Source organism: Mesoplodon bidens (assembly GCF_964165515.1).
Source record: "Mesoplodon bidens genome assembly, chromosome: 2".
Classification (NCBI taxonomy): Eukaryota; Metazoa; Chordata; class Mammalia; order Artiodactyla; family Ziphiidae; genus Mesoplodon; species Mesoplodon bidens.
This window is the reverse complement of record NC_138177.1, coordinates 177,280,136-177,305,029: the sequence shown is the minus strand read 5'-3', so window position 1 is coordinate 177,305,029 and position 24,894 is coordinate 177,280,136. Positions and strand designations below refer to the sequence as shown.

The 24,894-nt window shown below is 53.9% G+C and overlaps 1 protein-coding gene across 5 annotated transcripts in view; it reads right to left on the bottom strand.

Moving 5' to 3' along the window:
* The window catches only part of DHRS3 (dehydrogenase/reductase 3), a gene marked incomplete at its 5' end in the record, with an annotated part of 42,200 nt that extends 17,614 nt beyond the window's left edge, over positions 1–24,586 (bottom strand). The window contains 2 exons of one of the 5 annotated variants that reach the window (XM_081223958.1): positions 23,491–23,640; positions 24,380–24,586. In XM_081223958.1, the coding sequence (XP_081080084.1) occupies positions 23,491–23,640; positions 24,380–24,496 (267 nt within the window). Of the gene's footprint in view, positions 1–23,490; positions 24,071–24,379 lie in introns of those variants that run through there. The other 4 variants (XM_081223957.1, XM_081223955.1, XM_081223959.1 and 1 more) reach the window with 4 other exon arrangements.
* Positions 24,587–24,894: the final 308 nt, after the last annotated feature.

The window sequence follows — 24,894 nt, the reverse complement described above, 5'->3', positions numbered from 1 at the left end:
GAGGATTGTTTTGAAGCTCCTCAAATTAGATTGCCCAGCGGTGTCCTCTTCCCACAAGTCGCTGACCACAGCCTGGGGCCGGCAGAGACTTCCTCCCGGCTGCCGTCCAGCCTGGAACCGGTCCCTCGGGAAGCACAGGGATGACCACGAGCGCTCGCTACCTGCCTGCACTGAGCTCAACCCCTGCTGCGGTCTCTCACCTCGTCCTCTGGCAGCTCTAGGAGGGGGATTTTGTACCCATTTCATACTCGAGAAAACCGAGGCACAGGGGGCTATTCGATAGACCCAAAGTTACTCAGCTGGTAGGTGGCAGAGCTGGAACTCCAACCTGCGTGGTCTGATGCCCCATCCTGTGCCCTCCGCCTCTGTCCTTCACCTGCAGGAGCAAAGGGACCCTGTAAAAGGATGGATCCATTCACTGCACGGGTGTCCCACACGCCATGGGATGAGGACTGGACAGCAAGGCGTCCACATCCTGGGGAAAGAAGGAAAGATGCCACCCTGTCCTGGTACAGCGCCTGGTCTTGCTGACCGAGTACTTGCTGATGGGTGACAGTGATGATCCTCGCCCCACTGCAAGGATACTGGTGGCCTTTAGAGCACAGGTTGGCATGGTGCCCAGGGCTGGTGGTTGGGTGTATGCCAGGAGCATCCTTGGTTCCATCACCTCCTCCACTGCTACCACTCTGGGCCCAGCCCCCATCATCCCTCACCTGGACCACAGCCATGGCCCAAAGTGGTCTCCCAGCTTTGACCTTTGCCCCAGTGCCCCCGCCCCTGCCTCGGCCTATTCTCAACCAAGTAGCCAGAGAGATCCTTCTAGAACGTAAGTCAGACCTTGTCACTCTGCTTACAACTCCCAGTGGCTCCCATCTCACCCAGAGTGAAATTTACAGTGTTTACTATGACCACAAGCCTGTCCTGCTCCGACGTGCTCCCGTCTCCCTGCCCTCAGCTCTTCCCTTCCCGGGGCTGACTGGTCTCCACCACATCGGTCTCCTTGGTCACATAATCACCCAGCCGACATCTACCTCAGGGCCTTCCCGCCAGCTGTTCTGTGTCCTCTTTGCCCAAGTGGCCCTCTCCCCACACCCTCTCTTCTTACAGGTTCTGCTCAAATGTCTCTTTACCTGAGAGGCCTTCGTGTAAAGTCCTCCTGACCCCCGCAGATATTCGCTCCCCAATACTATCCCTGCTTTTTAAAAATAATTTTTTATTGGGCTTCCTTGGTGGCGCAGTGGTTGAGAGTCCGCCTGCCGATGCAGGGGACGCGGGTTCGTGCCCCGGTCCGGGAAGATCCCACATGCCGCGGAACGGCTGGGCCCGCGAGCCATGGCCGCTGAGCCTGCGCGTCCGGAGCCTGTGCTCCGCAAGGGGAGAGGCCACAACAGTGAGAGGCCCGCGTACCGCAAAAAAAAAAAAAAAAAATTTTTTTATTAACAGTCTTTGTTTTTTGTGGGTTTTTTTTTGCGTTACACGGGCCTCTCACTGCTGTGGCCTCTCCCGTTGCGGAGCACAGGCTCCGGACGCGCAGACTCAGCGGCCATGGCTCGCGGGCCCAGCCGTTCCGCGGCATGTGGGATCTTCCCGGACCGGGGCACGAACCCGCTCCGCCTGCATCGGCAGGCGGACTCTCAACCACTGCGCCACCAGGGAAGCCCAATAGTCTTTGTTTTTTAGAGCAGTTTTAAATTACAGCAATTGTGAGCAGAAGGTACAGAGAGTTTCCACTGAACTCCTGCCGCTGCCACGTGCACAGCCTCCCCACTATCAACATCCCTCTCCAGAATGGTACATGTGTTACAGTTGATGAACCTACACTGACACATCATTATCACCCAAAGTCCATAGTTTACATCAGGGTTCACTTTTGCTGTTGTACCTTCTAAGGGTTTTGGCAAATGTATAATGACATGTATCCACCACTGTAGTATCGGAGAGAGTAGTTTCACTGCCCTAAAGATCCTCTAGGATTTCCCTCCTTTCCTCCGGCCCCTGGCAACCACTGATCTTTTTACTGTTTCCATAGTTTGGCCTTTTCCAGAATGGCATATAGTTGGAATCATCCAGGATGTAGCCTTTTCAGACTGGCTTCTTTCACTTAGTAATATGCATTTAAGGTTCTTCCGTGTCTATTCACGGCTTGATGGTTCGTTTCTTTTCAGTGCTGAATAATATCCCATTGTCTGCATGTTCCACAGTTTATTTATCCATTCCCCTACTGAAGGACTTTTTGGTTGCAAGTTTCGACGATTAGGAATAAAGCTGCTATAAACATCCGTGTGCACGTCCCTGCTTTTTTAACTTCCCAGATCTCTTCTTTTTCAGTCGCTGAGACACGTCTCCCTCCGTGATGAACGCCTCATGTCCCCGAGGACAGAGGGCAACCCCCTCAAAACCTAATACCACTACCTGCCAAGAGCTACAGCTCAGAAACCAAGTGTGACAACTCATCTAAGTCCCATCTCATCCTTGAGTGTGATTCTTGGGAACATTTCTGGTTCTAATACTGCTGGAAAAACCCTCCAAGGAAACCGTTTCGAAGGCTGACTCTGTGGGAAAGCAGAACTTCTCACTTCCAGCCAGAAACTCAAGGGCTGTGCCTCTCCCTGTCTGTCCTCAGACCACCCTTGGCAAAACACAGGGGTGGGGAAATTCGGGCCAGAGTCACTAGCTGAAGCCCCATGACCATTGCCCCAGTTCCCTGCTCTTGACCTTTCGATGGAGAACTCCAGGTGACCTTGAGGTGGGGGTACCGAGGAGGGGAGAGGAGAGGCAGCATTTGCAGACCACTCTCCAGCCTGGTGCAGGCCTTCAGTATTACCATCCTGAGAAATGGGACCATAAGTCCAGTGCTCAGACAGGCTGAGTAACCCGATCAGGCTGTACAGCCAGAAGTTGCAAAGCAACACTTGAACCCGGACTCCAAAGCTAAGCTCTCTCACTACTCCCTGTCCTGCCTCATTCACTCATTTGTTCATTCACTCACTCACTCACTCAAGGAGTATTTACTGGGTGGTGTGACTGGATTGTCAGACACTGTTGGAGGCCCCGGGATACAACAGGAAATAAATTCATCCCACTCTCCTGGAGTTTGCTTTCATGTGTGTACTGGGAAGATGGGGGCCAATGGACAATAAACGATTGACCATATCATATATAAAGGTGGCCAAAAGTGCATGGGAGGAACAGGAAGCTTTGTAGGGAGGCTGGATAGAGTGATTGTGTGGTGGAAGTGATATTTAGATGGGGATGGGGGACAGGGAAAGCCTCTCTGATTTGCGTAGAGACTTAAGGGAAGTGAAGGAGGAAGCCATGCAGACATCTGGGGAAGGAGCATTCCAGGCAGAGGGAACAGCCAGTGCAAAGGCCCGGGGGTAGGAATGGGTTTGGTGTGTTCAGGGGACAGCAAGGAGGCCAAGTGGAAGAGCTGAGTAGGAGACGTGAGGTTAGGGGCTGTAGCCATGGCGGGGTGGGCTTTGAATTCTATCCCCAGTGAGGTGGAAGTCCTTTGGAGGGTTGTGAACAGAGGAAGGACAGCTCTCCTTGGATTCTGGCACGAGTCCTGATCGCAGCACTGGGGGTTTGGAATGCGGGCGGGAACCAGGGAGGTGGATGAGGGCCCTTGAGGAGCTGCTGCTGCACCCACAGGTGACGCATGTGATAGGTGGAGGTGAACGGGGCTGGGGCACTTGGGGGGAGGTGATGGAGGAAGATGGATTCAGAGGAAGAGGGGTGCCAAGAGGGCCCTAAAGGGTTTGGCCTGAGAAAATGGAAGAACAGGGTTGCCATAACTGAGGCCCTGAGCCTCCCTCTCCTGGGAAGGCGGCCTTTGGCAAGTTCCAGGTATGGAGGAAGAGAAAGATCCTGACTTAGATTCCCCAGGTCCCTTCAGCTTCCAGAACACTCAGCCTAAGCGGAGGGAGGGGCGGGGCGGTGAGGGAGGAAGGAGTTCCAGGTGGAGGGTGCCCGGATGCGGGCCAAGCAGGCCAGCTACCCACCTAGCGTGCCCGGGTAAACACACCAGTTGCCAGTAACAAAGTGGCCGGCCATCGCAGCCCGCTCCGTGCAGGGAGGGGGGTCCCCGCTCACATGATGGGGTGAGGGGGTGGCAGGAGTCGTCGCCGGGGGAAACCTCAACGGATCTGGCAGGAGGCTCCAGGAAGTCCTTCTGAAAATGGGCCCAGGGACGGGCGGACGGCGGGTGGGGTCCTGCGGTGGTCCCGCGAGGGGCTGGGGTGGGACTGGGCTGGAGTCCCGTGTGGGGATTGGGCCGGGTTCCCATTGGGCGGACGGGAAAGGGGTGGAAGGGGTAGTGGAAGCGGGGGGGGGGGGGGGGGAGGAGGTAGATGGGGAGGGTGTGGGCGGGGCTGTGGCTGGAGGTGCCGGGATGAGCAGGGGCTTCACAGGTGGGGTCTCGGGAGGGTGAGGAGGGGCGTCGTGTTGGGGATGGGCTGGGGATGAAGGGGAAGGGGCAGCGGGGAGGAGAGTGGGGCTGGGGGCGGGGCGAGGATGGGGAGGCCGCAGGGGCGGCGGGCGGGGGCCAGGTTGGGGTCGGGCGTCGGGGGGGGGTGGAGGGGGGAAAGGGTCCCCTCCCTCTGCGGGGACCGCCCGCGCTTCCTCCCTCCGGCCGAGCGGTAAACAAACGCCGTGATGTCACCCGCGCCGCTGACCTGCGGCTGAACCCGGAGCTGTAAATGAGATGCAAGGTGCCAGCAGCCTCCAGGCCGCGCGGCCTGAGAGCCACACACGCTCCTCCGCGCCGGCCCGAGGTTACCCCAGCTGCACACACGGACAGGATGCTGCAAACGCCACCAGACATTGCAACACGCAGCCAGTCTGCTGGCCGCAGCGTGAACCTTCCCGCCGCCGCCTCCGCCGCCCCCCGGGCAGGCACCGGCCCAGCTGGAGCGCGGCCTCCCTCCTCCGGAGCATCCCTGGAGCCTGGCAGCTTCCACTCGTCCGGGGTCAGCCTCTCCACTAGGCACCCCATCCCCTGCCTCCCCAAGGGGCCCCCAAACCCGAGAGTTGGGCCTCAGGGGTCAGCTTTGGGCTTTCTGCCCAACAGACTGGGGAAGTGCCTGCTTTTGCACTCGGCTTTCTGGGAAACTCATTCCTCTTCAGCGAAGCCAGGGGCGCTGGAGGCCCTTTTTCCAGGTGGAAGCGGATGCCAAAGTGTCCCGGTGGCTGCCCACCAGCCACTCCCCAACTCCACAGGGCAGGGGGCTACTCTTTCTTCCAGAGAGCTCCCAGAGCGGCCCTGGACTGCCTACCCTTGGCAGCCCCAGGCTCTGAACTGCCCTTGGGAATGGAAATCCGCCTGACTGGGGCCAGGCCGACCAGCACTCTGCTCTGGAGTTGATTTGCTGTGTGACTTTTGGATGAGTCACTTGGCATCTCTGGGCTTCACCATCTCTCACCGGGGAAGTGGGGAGGTTTGAAACTGGCTTCCCTCTGCTGGTGTGGGGAAGGCCAAAAGTACAAGAAACCCTCACCAGGCTGCCAGGGCTGGTTAGAAGCCTCGGGTGCAGGGGCCTGGCCTGTGAGAACTTGGAGGCGCTCAGAGAAATCAGGGCCAGCCCTCTCCTTCCCCGGCCCAGCCCCCCAAACTCAGCCTTCTGTGTTTACTGTGAGAAGCTGGGGCTATGGGAACATATGGGTAAATAGTCCCCGGGGCCCCAGGAGCCCCTACACTGGCTCCCCTACTTGGACCCCACTAACTCAAGTCCTTTTAGGAGTTGGGGAACCTAGAATGACCCCAGATCTTTAAAAAGCACCCCAAGAACCCAGCTTATAACACCAGAGCCCATTCCAGCTTCTCTTTCACTGAAGTTAATACTTAAGTCCCTCTCCCTCACATCACCCTGTTTTATTGTCTTCCCAACATTGTGTCACTATCTGAAATTTTAAGTTATTTGTTTGCTTGTTTATTGTCTGTCCCCTTCCCCCAATGCACACACACTCTAGAATGTAGGCTCACCATGTGTTCCCAGCACTTGGCTTGGTCATCAGGTGCCTGGGGAATATGTGAGTGAATGAATGAAATCATCTTGCCTCCCCTGTGAAACGGATGATAACACCCCTGGAGAGGATTTTGGGAGGGAGAAAGCTGACAACCCAGGCAGGATGGCTGCCACGAGGACCAGCCACGTCACTCGCTGGGCCCGTGACGAAGGAAAATGTGTGGCCGCTAGTTGAAAACGTATTGAGAATTTCACATGCAGGGCATTGACACAGGGCGCTTCTGAGCGAGGCGTTGTGTGTGACAGCTTGGGTCGCACACCCAGGAAGCTGGGCAGGGCGATCATACACAGTGCTTAGTAGCAGTACCCAGGGTGGGGGACAAAATGTGGGCTCTCGGGCCTCCCACGCCTTCCCTGGGCTGCAGGAAACTCGCTCCAACCAAGTCACTCCCTGCTGTAGAATAGACAACACATCCCAAACAGACAGCTGACAACAGCTAGCTAGTTAAGGGCTGTCTGTGCACCAGTGGACACATGCAAAAAGCAAAAGCAGGCAATACGGAGGCATATTAGATTTCAGGGCAACAGTAGCCATGTAACGGTCATTGCCACGGTCAGCACTTATTCAGGGGCTTCTCAAAGGTGCTACAGTGAGGCCCACAACCCCTTAGCCTCACTTCCAAAATCCAGAAAGCTCTAAAGTCCTTTTTTCCCCCCTTAATTCGACCCATACGTTTAGGCGAGTCCTCAAGGGGCTGTGGACCTGAGCTGTGGCCCACTTTAGAGATGAGGCACCGAGGTCCTGGAAATGTCAAGGGCACAGCCAGGGAGCGGCTGAGCTGGGACCCTGGCACCACTTCTGGGAGCTGCTGGCAAAGGTGAGAATATAGCTGTTGTTTTGGGTAAAGAAAGACAGCTTTTCTTATGGGGGTAACTCTTTCAGCATCTCCTTCCCACCCCAACCTGAAGTTCAGAGGCCCTTGAACTGGTGTGTCCCAGGGAAACCTTCAGCTAATTAAGCATTATTTATGGACCGGCCTCCTCAAGACAAGCTTTAAATTACTTGCAGGCTGTACCAAGGTAACTGTCTATCCTACAGGCTATTAATTAGGAATCAGTTTAATCTCTGCTGGACGAAGGTCAAACGGTATGGGGTTGACCCTTCCGGCTGGCTGGCGTCGTACTATCAGGCTGGGGATCTGGGCCTGGAGGGCTGGGGGATTCAGGGGAAGTGACAGGACATTGCAACGGGAAATGACCTGGTCAGCACATCCTGCAAAGGCCAGGATGCTGAGAGCAAAGCCACATGGGCCTCGGCCCAGGAAGCCAGGCGAGGCGGGGTTTCCCTTTAGCACCAGCCCTGCAGAATAATGGATTTCAGCGGTCCTCAGAGAGTGTCCCAGCCCTCCAACATGAGAGAATTCTGCTGGAAATTCAGGCTTCCCTCACCTGCCGTTACCCCAGTCTGGTCATGCACCCTGTAGAAACCCTTCTGTGGCTCCCTAGCGCTCTTCTTCTTTTTTTTTTTTTTTTTTTTTGCGGTACGCGGGCCTCTCACTGTCGCGGCCTCTCCCGTTGCGGAGCACAGGCTCCGGACGCGCAGGCTCAGCGGCCATGGCTCACGGGCCCAGCCGCTCCGCAGCATGTGGGATCTTCCTGGACCGGGGCACGAACCCACGTCCCCTGCATCGGCAGGCGGACTCCCAACCACTGCGCCACCAGGGAAGCCTCTCCCTAGCGCTCTTCTAATCAAGTCCCAATTCTACCCGACGGCCACCAAGCTCTATGAGCTCTGCCCTGCCCATCTCCCACCATTCTCCACTCACACTTCTGTTCTGGCCAGGCCAGGATCTCTCATCTCCCATTTTCCAGATGTGCTCTTCCCCTCTGCCTGGAATGTTCTCCTTCCGTGGCCTCCACCTCACTGTTGATGCCTCACCTTAGGCCCTGGTCCTAGCCATTGCCAGCCTTCCTTCCGCAGAAGCCGGACTGCCCGGATTCAGATCCCACGACTGTGTGTGCTGTTAGGCAAGTATTTAACCTCTGTGAGCCTTAGTTTTCTCATTTTTCAAATGGGGACAGTCATAGTTCCTCCCTCACTGGTTTGCTCCAAGGAGCACATCAGATTGTCCCTGTAAATCACTTAGTGTGTAGGAAGAGCTTTATTAACAATGGCACAGACTGACTGGAAACCCTGCCCTGTGCTCAGAACTGCATCCCGCTCCATTAGAGTACCCACCACACTGCGGTGTCACTGAGAGCCCTGGGTCCTTTTTCCCAGCTAGACCGAAGGTGGGACCCGGAACGCTGTGTGTTTTTCTCCTGCAATGCCCACCTTGGCCCTATGACCTAGGAGAGCCCCCTGCACACCTTTCTGTACTGTCAAATCTACCCCCTTATGTAAGAAGCCTTCCGGGATGACCCAGAGTTTTCTTTTCTGTGGAGCAGCTACCAACCCAGTGTGGGGTTAAGTCAAGTCCCCTGTTCTGTTTTGCTCTCCAAGGACAAACCCTACAGAAGACACTCTACTGCCCTAGCCACAATGCCAGCCGCTCTGTGGCAGGGACTGTGACATCTTCCATGCCTGGTGACTCTGGGTGGCACCTGGAACACAGTTCTGCATTCAGCAGGTGTTCAGGGCAGATCCAACCAGCATTTTCTGAGCCCCTGGCTGGCATGTTCGACAGTCTTCTGGAATCCTCCCAATGGCCTTGGGAGGTTGGGACTGGCATTGTCACATTATAGATGAGAAAACTGAGGCTGAGAGTGTGGCTAGCAGAATAATGGCCTCCCCCGGGACACCCATGTCCTAATCCCCAGAACCTGTTAACTTACATGGGAAAGGGCATTTAAGGTTGCAGATGGAATTAAATTTGCTAATCAACTGACTTTAAAATAGAAAGACTCGGGCTTCCCTGGTGGCGCAGTGGTTGAGAGTCCGCCTGCCGATGCAGGGGACACGGGTTCGTGCCCCGGTGCGGGAGGATCCCACATGCCGTGGAGCGGCTGGGCCCGTGAGCCATGTCCGCTGAGCCTGCGCGTCCGGAGCCTGTGCTCCGCAACGGGAGAGGCCACAACAGTGAGAGGCCCGCGTACTGCGAAAAAAAAAAAAAAAAATAGAAAGACTGTACTGGATTATCTAGGTGAGCCCAGTATAATAACAAGGGGCCTGAGAAATGGCAGAAGGAGACAGAAGAGAGAGGGAGATGTGACCGTGGAAGCCAGGTCAGGGTGATGCGATGCTCCTGGCTTTGAGGATGGAGGAAGGGGCCACAAGCCAAGGAATGTAGGCGCCTCTAGAAGCTGGGAAGGGCAAGGAGATGGATTCTCCCCTAGAGCCTCCAGAGGGAACATAACCCTGACACCTTGATTTTAGCCCAGTGAGACCGTGTTGGACATCTGACCTCCAGAACTGTGAGAGAATAAACGTGTGCTGTTTTAAGCCACTGAGTGTGTGGTGTGTATTAAGGCAGCCACGGGAAGCTCGGGCAGAGAGGTGGAGGGCTGGGACCGAAACCTGAGTCTGTCTCTTCAAAGTCTGTGGGCTTTCAGTGGCACAGCGCCCCTCCCCACACTAACCTATCGGCATCACTTAAAACAAGCTCTCTGTCATAAAGATATGCCCCAGAGGCTTTTGCAGAGAGTGCACGAGAGGGGTTGCAGTGGACCGTCAAACACGATCCATAGCCTCACCGGCATGGCCAGGACTTTCCATACAGTATCTCATTGAGATCTCATTTTACAGATGAGGTATCTGAGGCTCAGAGAGGTCTAGTAATTTGTCTAGGGCCACTCAGCAAGTGAGTGGAAGAGCCAGCATATGAATTTTGGTTTGTTGACTCCTGAGCTCAAAATCTGAATCACAATTGTATACTGGCTCCTCAAGAAAGAAATAAAACTAAACATGGGTGCACACACACACACACACACACGCACACATACATACACACACAAACACACACATACCTGCCAACATGAAGGCTCAAGAGGTGGCCCCCAGACCAGGACAACTGGTCAGCCAGCCAAGGAGGCGTGAGCCCTGAGGGCACCCAGTGTTCCCAGCCCACACTTCCCCATGCTCCTGATGGGCCTGGAGGGCCCCCACCACTTCTGCTGCGGGTTCACAGGGAAGTGGCCTGGAGAGGTGAGGCGAGACTGCCCCCTTTGCCACGTGAGACACGAGGACATGGCATGTGGGAGCCAAGGGTGGCCTGAGTGCATGTGGGTGTGTCTGGCAGGACTGCCTGCCTGCAGGAAGGTCACACTACCCTTTGTGGTCACGCTGGTCCCAGCTCCCCATGATGACCTGCTACAGGGCCTGTGAGAGGTCAGAGCATGCTGGGCTGGCCAGCTGGGCTTGACTGTGTCCCCCAGGCCCTGGGAGCTCTAGAGGCACCCAGAGACTCTTCCTCCCACACCTTGGAAGGACCCTGCATCAGAGAGCTGGCTTCTCACACCCAGGGAAGCATCAGTATTAACAGTGACCTAGCAGAGGGGCTTCCTTTACTCTCCTATCCAGTGGCCTTAATTCTTCTGGAAAAAGTTACAAAGAAAGTCTGTTGACAACCTGCTGGACCACCTTAAGTGGCTGCTCAAGTTGCCTCTTTGAAATACAAACTCCCTAAGGGCAAACAGCTTTCAGCTCAAGCCGGAAAAGTCTATTCTGTCTTTTTAGTTGGTGTCAGTAAATGACCTGATAAGGTCTGCAGGACTAGACCTGGGAGGACCGGCTAAGAGAGGCCTGGAGCTCCTGGAAGTTTGTGCCTGAGATGACAAACTGGATTGGTCCCTCTACAAGAAGGAGTACTATACGTCTGCCCCTGACCCCCTTGCTCCTTGGTAATAGCAGCCCAATTTCCCCCACGGAAGCCCACCTTGCCATGTTCACGCACTGTGGCTTGGCTGGAGCCAGTACACTCCTGGCTCAGAGTCAGGCCTGAGACCCACAGCCAGCCAGCCAGTGACTGCACCACCGCCAGTGATTGCTTCGGCCCAACCCAGTCACAGCCAGGGAGACTCAATTCCTGGAGCCTCCGGAAATGCTGGGGGGAGGACACAGGTCTGCCCGCTCCCCACTTGACTGGGAGCTTGGGGTTTAAGGCAGCATGGGGCAGATGTGAGCAGCCCACCCCAGGGAGTGCCTGCCTAAGAGGACACTGAGCCCTGACAACACCGGGAGCCAGGCCTGGAGTTAGACCTACCCAGGGACCTTCTGGTCCCCCGAGTCAATAAACCAAGCTGAAGGACACCTCCAGACTCACCCCTGGGAGTGAGTGCTGTGCTTAATGTTGGTTGACCCATTTAGACTGCCGGCAGCTAAAAGCAGGCGCTGCGCTGATGCTGCTCGGGGCTGTCAACATGATCTATTCTGTCCTGTAGAATGATTAACTGAGAGGCAACGAAACTCACTCGTTCAAGAGCAGTCGCCCTGGGTTCAAATCCCACTTGGTCATTCACAAGCTGTGTGATCTTGTTATTGACCCTCAGAATCTTGACCAGTAAAAAGAGGATGATAATAGTACTCACACTGGAGCTCACTGTGGGAAATAAATGACTTTATTACATGTCAAGTGCTGGCACATAGTATCAATAGGTGCTCAGCAGGCACGGGCTCTAACTAGCTATGATGGATCAGTCATGCCTTCACTCAGGCAACAAACATTTATTAAGCACCTCCTGTGTGCCAGCTACTGTGCCAGGTGCCTAGGACACTTGGTGAGTGAGAGGACACGCCCCTGCCTCCCAAGGATCTCACAGTCTTCTGGAGAGGACGCATGGCAACAAGCAGCCACAAGCAGCCACAAGCATGGGGAGTTGCCATGGTAACCCATGACTCTGGCCTCACCACAGCCCAACCCTGACCAATTGAGCTACTTGGACACAGAGATGAAAATGACTAATGGGGAAGCTGGGTGGTTGTCTGGGGAGTGGGCAGCCGGGACCACAGCAGAGGCCCTGGTCTTGACCAGACTCTGTGTCTGGGCTGGAGAAAGGCCTGCATTGGACCAGCCCCTGTCCATGAGGAAAGGGGCCATTGGCCTCCAGTGGGAGGGAAGATGCCAGGCTCTGAGCCCTCCCTGTGCAGCGAGTGATTCCTTCTTACTGATTTCTAGAAAGGGTCAAGAGCTAAAGTTCCCAAGGACTTCTGTGGCGGGGCAGAATCCTCCTTTTCCTGCAGAATCCCAGAACCAGGGTGACTCTGGCCAGCGGGTTCTTTGCCTTTTGCCCCTGTGCCCAGCAGAGCACCTAGCCCAAGAGCAAAAGGTGTGGAGCCAGGGCTGGAGGGTGTCCGCTATACTCCCCACCCCGACCCTGACCGGAAGGAGCCATCATTTCTTGCAGATGCTCTGGTGCTGAGCTAAGAGGTTTACAGAAGTTATTTCACTGATTCCTCATACTTCTCATTTTTCAGACGGGGGAAGCCCAGAGAGATGGTTATTTGTCCAAGGTCACACAGCAGCTTGCTGGGAGGCCTCTTAGGATTTAAGGGATTAGGAACTGGCTCCCAGCAGCCCTGGCTGGCATTATGAATTGCAAGAGCGCTCTAGCCAGTGGGCTGGTCTCTACTACTTGAAAGACCTCAGCGGCTGTGACACTGCCCACGGGCCAGCCCTGGCTTTGGGGCTGGGATGGCCAAGTCACCTTCTCCCAGGACTGGGAGCCGAATTTGGGCCGGGTGCCCTTTGGGAGGCTGTCTCAGTCCTGCTTGAGTAATTAGGGCTTCTAGCTCAGGGGTTGCCTAGTGGTGGCGGAGGGGGCCTGGCTGAGGGCTGAGCAGCGCCTGGGGTTCCATGAGCCTGGGGTAGAAGTGGGGAACCCTCTCCTGAGGGGCGAAGGCACAGGCTAGGAGGAGGACACTTCTGTTCATGAGCTTCTTCACCTTGGAGTAGAGAGCCAAAAGTTGAGGACCCAACGAGTCCAGTGAGGAGAGCTGAGGAGAGGAGTGTGTCCTAAGTAATTTCCCAGAACATTTTACTTTCAAGCCTTATTTTTTTTCTTCTCTTTGAAGTAATGGCATTCTTTCAAAATGCACACAAAAATCTTACACAGAATTCTAAGCTACAAGACCTGAGTGAAGCTGATCTAGTTAAATGGAGGTGAGGGCCCCTCGGAACCTATCGGCTCCACCTCCTATGGGGTCCCACCTTCTTGGAACCCCTTGGGTGCTCTGGAACCCAGTCTGAATACTTGGCCGTAGAACCTCAGCTGGTGTTGGGGTCTGCCTTGGGGCTGCTGGGGCTCAGACGGGCCAGAGGTCTGTAGAAGAATGACATGCAGATAGGAGACAGTTATCTGTAAACACTTCCTAGGAGTATGCTTCGGTGTGGACAAAATAATACTATGGTTCATTGCTCAAAATGCTTTTCTAGCCACTTCCCTGAAAGACTACTGAAAAGGGAATTCAAGATCGAATTCCCCAAAGCAGGGTGCGGCCAACAGAATCAGGAAGGCTTGGGCCCAGTGTCCTTTGCCAGGCTGACGCTCATTGGCCACAAATCTGTACTGTCCACTCTGGCTTGACCCTGGCTTTGGGTCGCAGGACCCCAGAGTCTCCTGCCTCTTACATAAGCTCCAGTCCTGGGCCCTGAATCTGAGCCTAAAGGAGTTGGATGGGTTTTGGTTGGATCTAGTCCAAAGCTTCTTAACCTGATGTCTGGGATAGGCATCGGGGGGCGGGGTGGGGGTGGGGTGTCCAAGGACCCCTTAAAAGTATAAAAATCTGCCTCTTTGTGCATTCTTCTTGAGACATCCTCAAATGGCTCCACAACCAGAAAAAGACGAAGACTTGCTGCAAACCCTTCAGTTGCCACCTCCTTCAAGAAGTCTTCTAAGATTTCCTTAATTTACAGTGATCTCTCCCTTCTCTGAATTATCAAAGCTGTCGGTCACTTGGGAGGATCCAGCTTGGTGACCTCAGGTTTAGCTGGAAGGAGAGGGAACCCACTCACTCCTCAAAGCTGGCTTCCAGCTAGAGGTGCCACCCTGGTTGTAAATGAATGAAATACAACTGTTCTGTTTTCCTGCTTATCAGTTAGTTGTTCAAAGCAAACCCTGATAACCAATGACTACCTTAATCCTTTGGCAAGTATCCCACTCATTGTATGCAAATACTGCTGTTCAGTGCTTAAAAAAATGTTTTGGTGAAGGCAAACTTAACTACATCCTGTTGACTCTTGGACGGCTCACCAATCCCCTTTCCAGAACCCTCTGTGTATGAGGTAGTTTCCATTATTAAACAGCTTGTCTCTTGACCTCTCCATAACCCTGAGTGGGGTAGGCCAGGCCAGGCTGATATTATTTGACCCAGGGGAAAAGGGCCTAGTTTTGAAGCTAAAATTCTTGGTTCAGAATCTGCCTTAGGCCAAGCATCCTTGGTGACTCACTTCACTTGCATCTTAGAAATGGGCTGCCGATCACCACTGTGGAAAACAGGACGGAGGTTTCTCAAAAAACTAAAAATAGAACTACCGTGTCACTCAGCAATTCCACTCCTGGGTATATATCGGAAAAAAACCACAAGCACTAATTTGAAAAGGTACATGCACCCCAATGATCATAGCAGCATTATTTACAATTGCCGAGATATGGAAGCAACCTAAGTGTCCATCAACAGATGAATGGATAAAGAAGATGTAGTGTATATACAGTGGAATACTACTCAGCCATAAAAAAGAATGAAATTTTGCCATGTGCAGCAACGTGGATGGACTTGGAGGGCATTATGCTAAGTGAAATAAGTCGGAGAAAGACAAATACTGTGTGATATCACTTATGTGTGGAATCTAAAAAAATACAACAAACTAGCGAATATAACAAAAAAGAAGCAGATCCACAGATATAGAGAACAAACTAGTGGTTACCAGTGGGGAGGGAGGGGCAATATAGGGGTAGGGAATATGGGAGGTACAAGCCAGTGGGCAGAACATAGGCTCAAGGATGCACTGTACAACATGGGGAAGGCAGCCAACATTTTGTAATAACTGCAAATGGAAAGTAACCTATAAAAATTGTATACACATTTAAAAAAAATTTTTTTAATTGGAAAAAAAGGAAAAAAAAAAAAAAGCAACAGGCTGCTGATCACATCTGCCTCTGGGCCTGGGAGAGACAATGAATGTGAAAAAGTACTGTGCAGTCCTGTAGGCTACCACAGTCATGTAAGGTATGGACCAATGTCACATGTTGTATGAGGAGCCCAAGGACACTGTCAGCATCCAGTTCGGGTCTAAGTTATGAGTGATGGTCCAAATGAAGGATGTGAACATGGGCCTGGCCTGCACCCTCCCTCCTCCTCCTCTTCCTCGTCTCCTCTCTCCAGCACCCTGAAAAACCCGGACAAAGGAATGACCCAGTCACTGAAGGACCCCGGTGAGGTCAGGCTGAGCGGAGTTGTCTTCTTTTAATTTTTAAGCATTGGTTGATTGATGGTGGTGGCCTCTCTTCCTCCCAGCCCCTGACTCTGTCCGGGTAACTGTCCTCACTGCTATCACGTTGGTAACGATGATTCACAAAATCTAAGGGGTGGAAGGGACCCAGGTGGTCGTCCAGAACCCAATCTCTTCTGAGGTAAGAATCCACAGCCCCCTCACTGCAGCCTGCTGACTGCAGAAAAGCTCCAGAGAGTGGGAAGGTGCTCCTGGTGCAGGGCCCCAGCCTCATGTGGCCCTCCATCCACCTGGAAGGTGGCCAATACCATCTCCAGCACCTGAAGCGGTCAAGCAAACGCGCATGGACTTGCCGTCCCACATAAGTTGTGGCGTCTTGTCCTTGTCATCCGGAGCCTGCTCCCTGGGCGCCCTCCAGTTGCTCAAGGACCCTCTCAAAATGTTGACCAACACTGACCACAATGCACTCAAGCTCCTTCGACAAAGTGGAACCAAAAAGCGTCTCCTTTGCTCTGGGCACCAATACAGTTGCTTTTGTTTGCTTTTTAGAGGAAGTTCATCTTTGTTACCACTAAAGTCATCTTGCTGGAGCTCACTCCTCTTTCCAAAGTGTCAGGGGCTTTATCTGGAGATGATCATCGCACCAGGACATAAGTGCCACCAGAGAGAACCTTGTTTATGTGGTTCCCCGCGGCAGCTTCAAGCCTAGCTGGCTGAATCGATGAATGAATCTGACATGGTCACAATTCCCCCAGAGCCATGTCACCCTCAAGTTGGTCGACATTTTTCACCCAGGGGCCAGATCACAACATCACAACTGTCAGCAAGAACAGATGGCAACGTGCTGAGCGTGGGTCTCCCCAGCAGACTCCGAGGCCTGGGTCCTGGATGCCTCGCACCCACCCCTCTAGGGGTGCACCAGCCTACCCAGACCCCCCTTCAGCCCACACACTTCCATTTGAATCAAGATGTCAGAGGAGACGGGCAGTGTCTTCTAAAATCCAAGTGCAGGGGAATTCCCTGGCGGTCCAGTGGTTAGGATTGTGCTTCCATTGCAGGGGGCACGGGTTCGATCCCTGGTCGGGGATCAAAGATCCCATATGCCACGCCACGGCCAAAAGAAACCCAAAAAACAAAAATCCAAGTGCAAAGCTGAGGGCAGGCCCCGAGCTTTGGAACGCTCTCAGAAGGATGCCCAGCAAGTCTGGTGCCATGGTCTTAGGGGAGCCGTGCAAGTGCCCCTAATCCCTCTCCTGCCTCTGGCCTGACCCCGCTGCGTTCCTCCCCATCCCCACCAGGGTGATCTTGCCAAGACTTAGGTTAGATCATGTCACTTCCCTTCTCAGAACCTTCCAACAGCTCCCAGCTTCACTTGGAGCCAAAGCCACAGCCGGTTCTAGAGATTGCTGGGCCCCATCTGCCCTGCCCTGCTCCCCACACTGCCGCCCTCTTCCTCTCGCCCCCTCTGCTTCAGCCACATTGGCCTCCTTGAAGTTCCCCAGGGACATGCTCCCCTCTGAGACCCTCACTCTTCTCTCTGCCTGGAACACTGCTCCCTCCATTCCTGCCAGGTCTTCTTTCGTCTACTTTTTTTTTTTTTGCGGTACACGGGCCTCTCACTGCCGTGGCCTCTCCCGTTGCGGAGCACAGGCTCCGGACGTGCAGGCTCAGCGGCCACGGCTCACGGGCCCAGCCGCTCCGCGGCATGTGGGATCTTTCCGGACCGGGGCACGAGCCCGTGTCCCCTGCATCGGCAGGCGGACTCTCAACCACTGCGCCACCAGGGAAGCCCCTTTTGCCTACTTTGCCTCATTTGTTTTCTGCTTAGCACTTAGATCCTTACCGCGATCTAACGGGCTTAGATCCTTACTGTACCCTGTTTATTATGTCTCCCTCACCAAACTGTCAGGCTCTTCGTGGGTGCGGACTGTTGTCTGCTTTGCCCGCTGCTGCATCTCTGTGCCAAGAATACAGAGGGTGCGCCATAGATTTGTTGTATAAATGAGTGAGTTCCCACCAACCACTCATTTGCTAAACTGTTCTGATATTTGGCGCTCTCTTTTTGAGAATCCAGAACTCTTAAGACGGCACTCATTTTAAGGGACCTCACTCACCCCACAGCAGACGAGTGTGCATTTGGGGACACTAGCATCTAAACAGATTTGCCTGTCTCTTTTTCATTTGGCTTCAACTCTTTCCTGACCTTCGTGGTTCATACGAATAATACCTTTCAAACATTTCCCTTTCAGATATCTTATATACTTGGTGTATCTTTTAAAGTGTGTCTTCCGAAGGCAGCTGGGAGAAAGTCTTACAACATTCTAGGTGTGGTCGTGCGTCTGCCCCAGGATACAGAACAGCAGGTTGGATCTGGAATTCTTCCTGCACTCCCACCCAGAACTGGGATTTTGAGGGGGGCAGGTTGGGATAAGGCCTCCAGGGAGAAGTTGTAATGACTGCAACAACTAGAGCTCTTTCCTGGGTTGCGGGGGGGCGGGCGGAGGATGGCAAACGGCTCCCTTCGCAATAAGGCAGAGGTCATTTTCTCAAAGTGATGAGAATCATTTTCTCAACAAATCACCAGATGGAGATGGGACAGAGAAAGTAACTATCCTGACAAAGAAATCGGAAGGGCTCTGTGCAGGGATAAACCCATGGCCCAGGCTCTGAAAAGCAGAAAGTTCAGAAGAGCTTGGGAGTCTGCACAAGAATGAACAGATGGGCAGGTGGACGGACAATGGACTTCCTGACTCAGGGTCAGTATTTCTAGATCTGGGGAGCATTCTCTGATTTTAGGATAAACACTGGAAGTTCCGCTTGACATGCGAATTGGGAAACTTGGGCCCTTTGTTCCCTTGAAAGCTACAAGTTGAAAACACTAACATCTTCTGCAGGAGTTGAGATAAATCAGGCAGCCGGCTACCTGGTGGCTGTTAAGGGAGTTTAGTAATGGGTGTGGGGCCTCCTACAGACTGAGGATATATTTTCCAACTCTGAGTTGCTTCTTTTTCATTCAGTGGGATCTGATGTGTAGCAAGAAAGGCCGAGATCTGCAGTGATGAGGACAAATATCTTTTGCAGAGACCTTGGCACTCGGTTGCTTTCCTGGGATGGCTGAGCCATAACATGAGAATTTTAGAGCATGCCAGGGTCTTAGGGGTCATTGCATCCCCTCTCATTTTATGGGTGTGCTTCTTAGCTGCAGCCTAGAGAAGGGAGCCACTTTTCCAGGGTTTTAGCAAAGTCAGGTCTAGAACCCAGGTGAGCCAGGCCACAGGGGGCATGGCCCAAGATGTGGGCACCTTTGTTCCCCAGGGGAAGTAGGTGGGGCAGTAAAAAGGGAGGTGTTTGTCTATTCAGGTGACATTCCAAATTGTAAAGCCCATTATTTGAAACCCAAGGACCATATGCTGCAAGCTGAAAGAATTTTCCTAGATGCCTCGGGTAAAACAGGTAGCCTACTTTCCTGCTCCCAGGCTGCATCAAACGAGAACCTGGGGCTTCCCTGGTGGCGCAGTGGTTAAGAATCCGCCTGCCAATGCAGGGGACATGGGTTTGAGCCCTGGACCGGGAAGATCCCACATGCCGTGGAGCAACTAAGTCCGTGCACCACAACTACTGAGCCTGCACTCTACAGCCCGCGAGCCACAACTACTGAGCCCGCGGGCCTAGAGCCCATGCTCCGCAACAGAGAAGCCACCGCAAAGAGAAGTCCGCGCACCGCAACGAAGAGTAGCCCCCGCTCACCGCAACTAGAGAAAGCCCACACACAGCAATAAAGAACCAAAGTAGCCAAAAATAAATAAATAAAATAATTTAAAAAAAAAAAAGAAAAAAGAGAACCTGGTACTTTTCCTAAACAGTCCCAGCAAAGGCTGCATTCAGGGTGAGGATGGGGGAGGTGAGCCACTGCTGACTCCCATGTCATCCCGGCTTTGTGACTTTCATGACACATCAATTGTTTAATGCAGCTATTTTGGCCTGATGACTCTGGGGCCCAAGACTACCTGTCTGGACCCTTCTCCCTTCTTTCTCCTTTTTCCTATTCTCATCAATATTGGCCTAACTCAGAGTCTGAGATACAAACTGCTAACTTCTCCTGATACCTAATCCGCTCTATATCCTTTCCTTTCATTGCCTTCTACCTCCCTTCCCCAGGTTCAGCCAGGTACACAGTCTTTGATCGGTGGTTTCTTGAACCTGGGTTACCCTTCCCCCATCCCTTCTGGTTGAAACTCTTGACCTTCTTTAAGCCTCACTCAAATGCCACCTCCTTCAGGAAGCCTTCCATGCACCCTTGTTATAGATTAATAGCTCTGAGCTTCTTCTGCTTAGCATCCCCCGCCACCCCACATTCATGTCTACCTGGGACCTCAGAATGTGACCTTATTTGGAAATAGGATCTTTGGAGATGTAATTAGTTAAGGATCTCAAGATGAGGTCATACTGGATTTAGCGTGGGCTCTAAATCCAATGACTGGTGTCCTTATGAGAAGACGAGAGGACGCACAGACACACAGAGAGACAGAGAAGACAGCCATGTGAAGGGGGAGGCAGAGATGGGAGTGACACTGCCACAAGCCAAGGGACGCCAGCCAGGAGCCACCAGGAGTTGGAAGGGGCAAGCAAGCATTCTCCCATAGAGTCTTCAGAGGGAGTGGGGCCCCGCCAGCACCTTGATTTCAGATTTCTGGCCTCCAGAGCTGTGAGAGGATACATTTCTATTGCTGCAAGCCACCAAGTTAGTGGTCCTTTGTTATGGCGGCCACAGGAAACTAATACACACTATAATTTGTGCCTTGACTGTAAGCACCTGGCCATGTCTCTGCCCCTCTCCAGGCCCAGAGCTGCATCGAACACCTGATAGGCATCTCAGGTAGGTTTGCTGGACTAGGTCTCTCAGAGATGGTTGTCAAGGGACAGTTGGGCCTCAGCCTGCCCCAGTGCCAGGGTGGGAAGGATATGGGATTTGCTGAATGGATGTGATGGAGAATAGGATTCACAAATCTACGTGAATCTATCTAATTCCTGGCGAGCTGCTTTAGGAACAGGGCTACAGGCCCATGGACTGTAAATTCAATAATAGCAAAGCAGGTGCAACTCAGAGCCAGTTCTTATACTGGTTCCCTGAAATGGGTCCCTGAGTCCCGGCTCTACCCCTGTCCATGGAGGGACTGGGCCCTGGTGTGTCGCCCCTGCCTCTATGGTCCTACAGTCGTGGCCCAGGGCTCTAATCCAGCCACTTGCCTCCTACTGGACTAGAGGCTGGAACAGCCCCTGCAAATCCTTCCAAACAAACAGTTCACTCTCTCCTCCAGGGGACTCCTGCTAAAACCACGTCAAGGTCAAAGACTGGAGGCTGGGCCTGCCACTAGCCTGCCAGAAGCCTTGTTGGGGAAGGGGTGAGCCCAAGCTCTATGAATGCTTTTGTGGAAGAAAATCCAGGAGGACATAGAAAATCTAAAAGGATTGTAGTGGGCAATGAGCAGCAAGAGTCTTTGCCTTACAGACCCGGACCATGACTGGCCCTACCCGGGTTAACCTTGCACATGGTGGCTAAGCAGAGTTATCTCCAGGTGAGGAAATTTCCAACTCCTGGCGCCTTTGTGTTCCTTTAAGAAAAACTCTCATTTGGGTCACCTTTGCAGCCTAAGGTGCACTACTGCTCACAAATATTGCCAAATCCTGTTTGACTCAAGGTCGTTATGGGAAACTGGGTTGTCACTCCCCCCAAGAATAAACGGACCTTGCTTGGACTTGCCAGCTATTTGCAGAGACTCTGGTTCTCCTCCCTTCTTTCTCTTTAGGGGGCCTTTCCCCTCAGGTCCAGCCTTCACTTCCACCAAGGGGAGGGGAGTCATCCCCGTCCACCAAGGTCACCTGTTTAACATTGCTGCAGGCTGCAGCTGGTGCCACGCTCCCCAGCTCTCTCCAGCTGCTCCAGGACCACCCTGGGCCCACCATCCACACAACTGTCTCAGCCATCTCCTCCAAAGTCCCCACTCCACAACACTCGGCCGGCCCTTTGTCCCCAAGCCCACCAGCCCCCAAACGCTCCCAGCTCTGGGAGTTGTCCCAAGGTCCTCTCACTGGGCCCCAGATGGACTCAGGCAAGAAACCTTGATTTCAAATTCCCCACTGTGACAGCAAGCGGAAAGCTCATTAAAAAGTAGCCCCAGTAATTGGTCAGATGATTATGAGTTATAGGTAGGGCTCTTGGTCATCCTGACTGGTCCGAGGACTGATCCTAGGGTGAATGGCACTGGAAGTTCCATAGGCCCCATGGTTCCTGTTTCTGGTGACCAGATACCAATTTAAGACATATTTCTCATTGGCCCTGGATTTATTCTTTGGAAGAAGATATCTATTCCTAGTTAGGTGGGGCATGGTTCCCAGTGAAGGGACTTACAGGGTGCCGCTCTATCCCCTCCACCCCCCAATGCCACATACTTCTTTCAATTTAGGTTTGTTTATAGTCAGTCAAGTTTTTCCAGATTGACTGAAAGAGTTCTTCATATGCCTACTGCAGCCAGTTACAAGAGCAGTGAAAGAGACCCAGGACTTGGGCCAGCTGGAAGAGTCAGAAGAAAGTTTCTGTGGGATGCAGACAGCTAAGGAATGACAATCACATGCGATTGTCCCAAACCCTACATCCTTCTGCAAGGGCACCCTCATCTGCCACGCCTCCACAAAGGGGGCATCACCTCAAGGAAACGAAACTGCTGAGAAGAACTTTTGCTTCTCCTTTTTCCGTGTGTCCAAGGGTTAAAAACTCTTCCAAACTCCCCTTCCAACTGCAAGGTCAAGCAGCTGTCCAAACCACCCAAGGAGAAGCTGGAGCCCAGGACAGCCGACCCCAGCTAGCTCAGCCTTGATAGCCGCCAACCTACAGCTGCTTCCCCACCACCACCCCTAGCCACCGCCTGGGGAAGGAAGAGTTAATCGGCAATCGGCTTTGGCTGATGGTTCACGCTCCAAAGTTCAGTCCCAGTCAGAGCCACCCCGGAGGAATTGTAAATCTCAGGGCAGTATTTAACAAAACAAAAGCAACCTGGAATTACATGCAGGTTTGGTTTTCTACAGTACATATTTACTTAATCCCCTAGGTATGTGGCTCCATGTCAGATCAGCTGGCTTTGCTGGCCCTTTCACCCCCTCGCTCACAACAGTTTAAATTTCAATCTAATTCCCTGTTTTTGCTCTTCCTCTTCACAGGGCTGGCTGGAGACAGCCAGCCTCAAATCTCTCTCTCTATTGCTCTAGTCACTGGGTGAGTCAGCCTGGCTTGGGTCGGAGCTGGGTGACAGCTGGCTCACCCTCCACACTCTTGGGCACCAGGTCTGGGATAAGTGAGGGGAGAGGTGCTGGGACTACCAAAAAGTTAAAGGCAGAGCTTGGGTGCTGGGGAGGTGGGGTTGCACCACAGTGCCACCTCGCCCCTTAGTGGGGAGGGATCCCCTCTGGGGCTGTATTTGGGGGTGGGGGTCGGGCGGAGGCAGCATTGAGGTGAGAACAAGGGCTCTTTATCAGCTGCTGGTTACCCTTGTCCCCTGTTTCCAGATTTCCAAACACCTGGGCCTCCGAGCGCCTATCAGGCTAGGCTAGACATCCACCACCGTTTCTTCCTTTTCAAACCCAAACCAAGTATCCCCTCTTTTCTTGCCTCCAGAGCTGCAGCCGCCCAGGTTGGGGCTGGGAAGCGGGTTGCCAAGGAAAATATGAAGCGCCAGCTAACAGGCGGCTCCCAGCTCTACCCAGGAGCGCACACACCCTTCACTCACCAGGGTGGCGGCAAAAGAGGGAAAGACGAGAGGGAAAACACGACACCTTCCTCTGGGAGGGAGGAATGTCGGAAAGGGGGGGTCTGCTAAGTTTCGAGCTGGGGGTGAACAGCCAGCCCCAGATCCCAGAGGAGCGGGTCAGCTCCGGACCTGCCAAAAAGGACAGTCGGGTGCCCGGGAAATGTACAAGGTGAAACTGACTAGCTCAGCACTCACGGGTGGCGCAGAGAAGTAGGGTGGCCGGCGACTTTCAGACCCTGGGCGCCGGTTCCGGCAGCGGCAGCAGGTGGGCGCACCCCCTGTCCCCGCGGTCCCCCTAGCCTTTGGCCCCCATCCCCTGGAGTCGCGGTGTCCCGGTACCTTTCTGGCGCCGCGTTCCGCGAACTCGCGAGCGAGCTGGCGCCCGATGCCTCTCCCGCCGCCGGTGATAAGGACGTTCTCCCGAGACAGGTCCCGCAGCTTGGCGGGCAGCACCAGTCCGACGGCAGCCTTCACCACCAGATAGATCATCTGCAGAGGGAACACCACCAGCGCGCCCAGCCATTTCCACACCATCCTCCGCGCCGCGGAGCCGGGCAGGGGTGGGGGGGCGAAACTCCCCGGACCGCACAAAACAGGACTTAAAAAAGAAAACACCCCCAAACAATAATAAATACACCGAATAAGGGGCAGAGAGGCGTCCCACCTGGCCACTCTTGAAATCACCTCTTCCCAAATGCAAAGCAAGCACCGGGTGAGAAAAAGGGCGGGGGGGGGAGGTGTGGGTGGGTGGGTGAGATAAATCCTCGGGAGGAGAAAAAGCGTCTCAGAAGGTTGGGACAGTAAGAGGGGTGGAGGGGAAGCCGGAGGTGGAAAGTTCTAACAAGAACTTTCGTGCCCCAGCAGCCGTTTCGGCTGGGGAATTCTCAGGTAATGTTTACAGGCTGACAGAGGAGTTTAGGCAGGGGAAGAAAAAAAAAAAAAAAGGCACCAACCACACGCGCGCACCCTGCTACAGTCCCGCGGTTTCAAAGTGCAAGATTTAAAAAAAAAAAAAAAAAAAACTGTTTCCAAATTGGAGCGCCTCCCCCCTTCTCCAGGAAAAAAAAAAAAAAAAAAGTAGGGGGGAAAAGTGCTTGGAGCTCCCAATTTCAGCCCGCGAAAGTCTCCCGACTCATTGCTATTCTTGGGCTCAGGAAATTGCTTAAACGCGATCTGATTGCCAGCAACGTGCAGGAGAAGTGGGGGGTCCGGGTGTCAGTTTCTTTACGTGCATGGCTCGCCCTCGCGCGCGCCCGCTCTCTTCGGCTCCCTCCCTCCCTCTCTCTTCCAGCAGAGGCTGGGAGTTGCCGCTCGATCCGGCTCCCTCTCTCTCCCTTGTTAGCATTTATTGCCTTCTTTTTGTCCTTTCCAACTTGGAGAGGGCCCGGGTGCGGAGCGCGCGTGGATCGGACGCCCTGGTCTGCGCCGCCCTATCCATTCGCTCCCGGGGCAGCCGCGGCTGGCTGGGAGCGAGAGGGCGGCCCTTTTTTCCCCCCATTTTTTTTTAATACCCCATTAAGTCTGATTGACAGTTAAAGTTGCTCCGAGGCTTCACTACCGTTCCTCTGAGTGGCTGCCGCGAGCTCCCCTCCCCCTGCGCAGTGGCGGGGTGCGCGCGCGGGCGCGCACACGGGCTCGCTGCGACTCCGCTCTCCCGGGGCCGGCTCCCCTCGCTGCAAGCCGGGGCTTGCCGGCGGTATCCCTGAGGGCTCGCCGCCGTAACTCGCACACGCTGGAACCGAC